The sequence below is a fragment of the Gobio gobio genome (genome assembly GCF_949357685.1).
Source record: "Gobio gobio genome assembly, chromosome: 22".
Taxonomy (NCBI): Eukaryota; Metazoa; Chordata; class Actinopteri; order Cypriniformes; family Gobionidae; genus Gobio; species Gobio gobio.
The window spans coordinates 35,231,539-35,239,518 of record NC_137118.1 but is presented as its reverse complement, the minus strand read 5'-3'; the positions used below and the strand labels follow the sequence as shown (position 1 = coordinate 35,239,518).

Below are 7,980 nucleotides of genomic sequence, written 5' to 3'. Positions count from 1 at the left end.
TTTGGAGTCCATTATTCTTCATTAAGGAAGACTATTCACAAGGAAAACATTCAAGACAGTTGTCATTCTTCCCAGGTGTTACGTACTGCTCCGAGACACAAAGGTTGAGGATCCAAATGCAGCTTTATTTAAGGGTAATCCACAATCATAGTCAAAAACAGGCAAAAGGTCATACACAGGTGAGCAGCCCAAACAAGCAAACAAGACAGGAGAGACAGGCAAAAGGGTAATCCATGGAACGGGCAAGTAATCCAAAACCAAGAGACAAGAAACCAGGGAAACCGCTCAGAAATGCAGTGATACAACTAACAAGACTTAGCAATGATTGACAGAATTGACCAGGCTTATATACACTCTAAAAACGTTTACTATGATTTACCTAATTTTTTTGGTGAAACATTTTTTACACTAAAAAAATTTAGTAAATTTCAAAGCAGTGAAATCAATGAGTCCGTATGAGCTGAGCAAATGCAAGTAAAAAAAATAAGTAGATCTATGCAACTACATTTGGTACATTTACAAATAAAATTGAGTAGGAAAAACATTTAAAAACCAATATTTATGAGTAAAATTAACAGTTTTTATTTATGAGTAATATTAACTCCTATAGTATAACTTTAATATTAACTTTAATTTCCTCTAAACCTTTGTAAAATACTCCACACCACACTTATACATGACATTGGCCTTTATTGTTGATGAGTAAAGCAATACAGCATATATTACAGTTTTGACATGTATACAATATTTTACAACATATTTACAACATTTAAACTCATGTAACAAACATTTTAGAAGTAAAAATTAAACATTTAAAAGTAATTAAAGTGTAATCAACCTGTCTGTTATCCAATTTCCACCATATAAGCGCTGTTTCTCGAGCCTGAGATGGACTCGCGCTCTGCGGGTGGACTTTGAACTTCAGACCGCCGTCCTTCGTTTCACTCGTAGCTCAAAGATGCTGCAACGCGCCTGAAACCATAACCAAACAAACAGTGCACAGTTTTAAGAACATTTTATCATCCAAATTTATTATATTCATTATCTTAAGGAATCAAGTCGTGTGTTTTGAGCAAGGCAGTAGCACCAGGGGCTTCAAAGACAGATGCCGCACTCGTTTACTCACATTGCGTCCCTGTATGTTGTTTTGCATTAAATAAAAAGGTTTTAAGCTCATAGTAATGATTTTATAGATACAATAAAACACACAAACCTGAATTTCACAGAGGAAATGTTCCAATTCTGCGACGCTGAGAAGAAGGAACTGCTCTGGAGACTGAAGAGAATTCAAACAGCCTGTGCTCAATCAACCGCCGAGCTGTCATCATGTCAAGGAGCGGGGGATGGGTGCAGTGTTTTAATTAAGTAAACTTACTAAATGTCTTCAGTGCATGTTAAATAATAATAATCTTGATTTGAATTAAAGGGATAGTTCACCCAAAATTGAAAATAAAGTCAGTAATTACTCACCCTCATGTTGTTCCAACCATGTAAGACCTTCGTTCATCTTCGGAACATAATTTAGTATATTTTTGATGAAATCTGAGAGCTGTCTCACTCCTCCATAGGCTTTCAGAGGGAATGAAACTTGATGGCCCAGAATAGTAAGTAAAAACGTCATTTAAGGAGTCCAAATGACTACAGTGGCTCTGTATTAAGTCTTTCATGCGACGAAAATACTTTTTGAGCGGAAAAACAACAAAAATTACGACTTTATCCCACTATTATTGTTGTTCAATTTGAGCCTCTGACGAGAGTTCGCGGGAGTGCCACGACGCATGCGCGAAAACTGAGATTACGGCGTTAAGAGGAGTGAGCAGCCAGTAACAAGTAGTAGTAGAAGAAGAACGCCGTAATCTCAGTTCTCGCGCATGTGTCGTGGCACTCCCGCGAACTCTCGTCAGAGGCTCAAATTGAACAACAATAATAGTGGGATAAAGTCGTTATTTTTGTTGTTTTTCCGCTCAAAAAGTATTTTCGTCGCATGATAGACTTAATACAGAGCCACTGTAGTCATTTGGACTCCTTAAATGACGTTTTTACTTACTATTCTGGGCCATCAAGTTTCATTCCCTCTGAAAGCCTATGGAGGAGTGAGACAGCTCTCAGATTTCATCAAAAATATACTTAATTATGTTCCGAAGATGAACGAAGGTCTTACATGGTTGGAACAACATGAGGGTGAGTAATTACTGACTTTATTTTCAATTTTGGGTGAACTATCCCTTTAAGTAATATTTGTGGTTCTTGAAACAGATCGATTTAATTCTCCTTTCTCAAATATTTTGATAGAAATTTCACAAATATATTAAGTATATTTGAAATAAATAATTGGTTATTCGAACACTAAATTCTTTTAGTGAAAAAAAAAATAATTAAACTGTAAATTTGAGACAAAATTAACTGTTGGATTTTTAGTCAATTATTTTGGTATGTTCAACTCAAAACATCAAGTAAATGATATTTAGAAATGTTACCAAGTTAATAAAGTTAATTATTACTGTGATATGTACTAAGCCACTGAATTATTTTTTAGAGTGTAGGGTGAGCTAACAAGGTAAATGAGACACAGATGAATGTAATCAGGAATGATGTGTGCGGGCAGTAAGTATTGTGGGTAATGTAGTCTTTGGTGATATGGCAATAGTCTGAGGTGGAGTGCCCTCTGGTGGACTACACGGGCACTCTCACTGGTCATCGTGACACCAGAAGTGGACATCCCAGCAAATTCACCCCATTTCTCTGAGAATTTTCAAAACACCCAAGAAATGAAAGCTCTAGCGTAAGTTCTGCCAGGAGATTCAATGTTACGTCACTTATTACATTCAGACCTAACCAATCATGTCCTAATACTCGGAGTATAAAAGATCGGTACTTACACATGTCTGAGTTTGCAGATGCTGACGCCAACATTTACCTCCATCCTCCCCACCACCACCAGGATGGTCCCTGCCTATGCATCCCAGGGGGTCAGCTGTGACCCTCCCTTCATCTTCAGGCAGGAAATGCAGATTCCATTACCCTCTAGACATGAGCTACAGACCAAAGAACTCTTAATATTATACTTGCTGGTCTGTTAATAAATTAACACATTGTTACTTCATCTGGCCTCTTTCTGGAAGAATTACACCTCAGACTCTACAGGCCTCAGTTCACATGTTAAATGTTAAAGTTCATGGCAGTACAATTAGAAAAAGATGGGACAAGTATGGCATGTTTGTAAGGGTTGCCAGGAGAAAGCCTCTTCTCTCTAAAAAGCATGGCAGCATGGCTTTGGTTTGCACAGTTACATCTGAATGATGGCCATAATGCACAGCCCCAAGTTAGGGGAAAACTAAACAGCATATCAGCACAAACACCTCATACCAACTCTCCATCACGCTGATGGGGGGATGATGATTTTTGGCTTGTTTTGCAGCCACAGGACCAGGGCACCTTGCAGTCATTGAGTCGGCCATGAACTCCTCTGTATACCAAGGTATTCTAGAGTCAAATGTGAGGCATCTGTCCAACAGCTAAAACTTAGCCGATATTGGATCATGCAACAGGGCAATGATCCCAAGCACACCAACAAATCTACAACAGAATGGCTGAAAAAGAAAAGAATCAGGGTGTTGCACTGGCCCATTAAAAGCCCAGACCTCAACCTGACTGAAATGTTGCGGCAGGACCTTAAGAGAGCTGTGCATAAACAAATGCCTGCAAACCTCGATGAACTGAAGCAATATTGTAAAGAAGAGCGGGCCAAAATTCCTCCAGAAGGATACGAGAGGCTGATATGGTCAAACAGAAAACGATTCCTTCAACTTATTGCTGCTTAAAAGTGGCTCTACAAGCAATTGAATCATAGGGTGTACCCATGGCTTGTCCATTTTGCCTTTTTTTTTGTTAAATAAATAATGACAGTATAATATGTCATTTGTTGTTGTTCATCTGAGGTTGTATTGACCTAATTTTAAGACCTGCTAACGACCAGATGATTTTTATGTTGATACGTAAAACCATAACATCTTAAAGGGTGTCCTTTCTTTTCACATATACATATATATATATGTGTGTAAAACATTATTAATATTATTTTGGTGAAAGTTTTAAATTAGATATAGTATCTATTTAAGAGGCAAGAGAATCTGGTGATTCAGATGTTTTATCATTTAACATCCATTAACATGATCACAAATCAAATAAAAAAGTTTTGCTCCATTTCTGTAAATTGTCAGACTGTAGAATACTGTACTGCAGATCAGTATCGGATAACTGATCCTGTGACTCAGTCTCCCCTACTTTACACTCCCACATTTGGTGTCAGGCAAGATTAATAAACAAAACTAGATTTGGCTTTATCAAATCTTTATTTTGACATTGCATCAATCAGAACACAACTTTTTACTTGTTATGTTTTACTTGTTGGACATACACTCCTTTCAACGATACTAGACAACCTACAAATAACATCAAAATATTTTTTCTGTAAAATAAGTTAAAAAGATAATAATTTACTTAAAAATACTGACGGTTCATATTTTCCTTCAGACAGGCAGTATATTGATGAGCTTTAAAGAAAAACTCAACATTAATGGATTAGCATGGCAGGAAATAATTGTTGTTCAGAACACGGAACAGCTTGTTGTTGTAGGAGCCAAACTCGAACATCTTTGACCCACTGAAGAGATAGTTGAAACCTAAAAATTATCATGAAAAACAGAGTTAGACAGAATTTTATTTTAGATTTCCTCTTGTTACATGTTGTAAAACCCTTACCTTTGTGCTGGAAGGCTGCGGTCACCTTCCCTGTCATTCCAGGGAAAACAACTTCCACCGGTTTAGGATAACCTTTCTCAATTCTGCGTTTTTCCTCATCATAACTGCACAAAATAAATTCTAGTTACTTGAAGATTCTTGAAAAAGGTGACCAGACTAACTCAATCAAACTGATTTACTGACCTATAAACCTGGCTGTCAACGAAAAACAGGATTTTGTAGCTGCTCTCGTCGTAGAGGACTGCGTTGATTTTCTTCACTTTTTTGGGCAAACTGAACATGCTGAGACTCTTGGGATAACCCTGTGCCATATCATAGCCATAGAGAGCCCAGACCTTTTCACCTGAGGTGTGACAACATATTCAAATTATATTTAATTTCTCATATGAAATAGTTATCTTCATTCTAAAAAATAAAGTTTCTTTATTGGCATCTATGGTTTCATGAAGAATGTTCTTTATAGTGGAAAAAAAGTTTTTTTGATTATTCAAATGTTTTTTTTCAGTGAAAAGTTTTTTGGGAAACCCAAAATGGTTCTTCTATGGCATCGGTGTGAAAACCCCTCTTTTGTAACCTTTATTTTTAAGTGTTTTGTTTTTTTTATATTCATGTGGTTTTTACCTTTGATAAGGAAGACTTTGTCCTCCAATAGACTCTCAAATGCTGCATCGATATATTCTGGAATCTCAGGCCAGAAGCTTTTAATGAGATGTTGTTCAACGGTTGTGCTCATGGGATAACTGCGCCAGAAGAAGCTGTGAATAAAGCCAGCGGGTCAGATCCAGCTTGTCATAATTATCATAAGCATTATAACTATCGTAAGCTCGCGTTAACAACAGAAAGCATTTCTGTCTCTGTTTACCTGCCCTTGAAGAAGATAATTTCTCCGCGGAGCATGGTGACAGCATCCAGGACCAGATTGGGATCGCATATGTTTGGGGTAACTGGTGGTGTGGGTTTTGGATCACCAGGGTTGATATCAGTGTTTGGGCCTGTTTGATAAAAATGTCAAATCATTAGATACATCACTTTCAGGGTCTTTTGAACCATCACCAGTATATGCTATTTGTAATATCCTACCATAAAGAGACTGGATTCCATTGACATCGTCTTGAGGGAGGGAGAAGGTATCGGCATCTCTGTAAACGTAGGTAGGATACATCAGTGCACCTGGATCCTGGGAATGTTCAAGCCCTAGAGAGTGTCCGAACTCATGGGCAGCAACCAAGAACAAATTGTAGCCTGTGGAATAAGTAGGAATGTGAATACAGTTGGTCTTTAATTTGTGCATTGGTACAAAGTGGAGACTTTTCCAAATGAACCCTAACCTTGAGGAGATCTGAACATGAACGTCTCGTCATCGTCAAAATGGGCATCACCACCGCGACCCTCATATGGAGGGAAGGCATGAGCCAGAAAACCATTTGGTCCGTCAAAGGGATAACCATCACGATGATCTGGAAAGAAGAGAAGATTTATTTTAAAAGCATATAAATGTATAAAATAAAACAGTTACTGTGAGCAGCTGATAAAACATATTCAAATGTATATAAAGGTACCAAGGAACATTTGCTGACTATAACTGACGAATTGGACATTTAAAATTCATATATATTAAAATATATACAATTATTGTTCAATATTGTCACATTTCCTATCAAAAAATATATATATAAATATCTATGATGCTATGAAATACTGTATTTTTGTATAATTTTAAAGTTTAAATCTTAAAAAAAAAAAAACTTAAAACAAGATAGACATCCACATTTAATCCATTATTTTTAGGCATGTTTGCTACAAAACAAATCCCACTTTTTCTCATGTATCATCTTGCTAATGATTAGTTTAAAAAAACTGACCTCCAACAACAAAGGAGATCATGATGTCAGCTGTGCCGCTGTAGAGACGGGTGAATCTCAGAGGAGTCACATCTGCCCAGACTTGCAGGGCTTTTTGGATGGAATCATCCACCTCTGCTTCTGACATGTCAGGGGTGTAGTTCTCAATCCTGGCAACAAAAAAAAAGACAGCAAAATAAATGTTACAAGTCTGTTTTAAACGGGTTTGTCTTTAAGTCTGCAGGTCTTACCTGTAGGTCAGATCATGTTTTTTCCACTTGTAGTTCCCTTCAAAAGTGGAGTACGCCGCAACATCTGGAACCCCGCAGCGTGGCTTCTTCATCACATTCAATGTCTCTTCATCCAGCTTCCCTGTCATTTTGAGTCCAAAAAACTGCTGCATCTCTTTTAACCTCAGACTCATGACACTGGAGCGTCTTTCAGTATTAGAAGAGGTCTGCTGTGGCAGGCCATACAATCTAGTCAGGTAATTCTGAAAAAAAGATTAAAATAAATCAAAGTTAGTTTGCAAACTGTATCTAATAGAAAGGCCAAACTAGTTAACAGTACATTCAATGTGCAAATTACCTCAGCAATACTCTCTCTGTCTTCAGGTGGCGCTATTGGGTTGGTGTAACCAGAAACCACCAAAGTGATAAGAACGCACAGCTTGTAGTAGCTCTTCATGTTGCTTCTCATTCAAGAAACTAATGCTGTCTGTGTTTTTCTCCCCTCTTAAATACCCCACAGAAGGACTGATTGTGCAATACAAGATTGAGTCACATATCGCACCTTAAGCCACAGGAAAGGAAATCAGGGAATGACAAAACCCCCAAACACAGACGTTTTTAGCAATAGATTCTTCTTAACAATGAAATCATTTATAAAGTAATTATTTCAATGCCTATAGTTTAATCTCCTTGTGTCATTTAAATAAAAAAATATTTATACAAAGAGAAGTCAACTCTTGACCAATCCAGGGTCCCCCTAATATATTATTGCATTTAGCAGTTGATTTTCATATTTTTCTTATGTTTAAAGGGATAGTTCACCCAAAAATGAAAATTAGCCCATGATTTACTCACCCTCAAGTCATCCTAGGTCTATACGACATTCTTCTTTCAGATGAATACAATCATAGTGATATTAAAAAATGTTGTGGCTCTTCCAAGCTTTATAATGGCAGTGAATGCCTGTTTCTGTTTTGAAGTCCATAAAAGTGCATCTATCCATCTTAAAAGTAATCCACACGGCTCCGGGGGATTAATCGAGGACTTCTGAAGTGAAGCAATGTGATTGTGTAAGAAAAATATCCATATTTAAAACTTTACAAACCGTAATTCACGAGAGACTGGCATTCCAGCATATGAAATTGGAC

At 37.2% G+C, this 7,980-nt stretch overlaps 1 protein-coding gene across 1 annotated transcript; it reads right to left on the bottom strand.

Moving 5' to 3' along the window:
• Positions 1 to 4,336: 4,336 nt before the first annotated feature.
• LOC307118840 (collagenase 3-like) lies at positions 4,337 to 7,314 on the bottom strand. The gene is made up of 10 exons (XM_079804665.1): positions 7,191 to 7,314; positions 6,854 to 7,095; positions 6,624 to 6,772; positions 6,090 to 6,218; positions 5,842 to 6,003; positions 5,624 to 5,753; positions 5,383 to 5,516; positions 4,945 to 5,104; positions 4,762 to 4,865; positions 4,337 to 4,682 (listed from the first exon to the last, which is right to left on the bottom strand). The coding sequence occupies exons 1-10, from the start codon at positions 7,299 to 7,301 to the stop codon at positions 4,582 to 4,584; spliced, it is 1,422 nt and encodes a 473-aa protein (XP_079660791.1). The 5' UTR covers positions 7,302 to 7,314; the 3' UTR covers positions 4,337 to 4,581.
• Positions 7,315 to 7,980: the final 666 nt, after the last annotated feature.

Excerpts from the sequence above, each read along its gene's own strand:
- LOC307118840 (XM_079804665.1), bottom strand. The coding sequence starts at position 7,301 with ATGAGAAGCAACATGAAGAGCTACTACAAGCTGTGCGTTCTTATCACT. Across the intron at positions 6,219-6,623 it reads GATCTCCTTTGTTGTTGGAG|ATCATCGTGATGGTTATCCC; the intron begins GTCAGTTTTTTT and ends TCTTCTTTCCAG. Across the intron at positions 4,683-4,761 it reads CGCAGCCTTCCAGCACAAAG|GTTTCAACTATCTCTTCAGT; the intron begins GTAAGGGTTTTA and ends GATAATTTTTAG.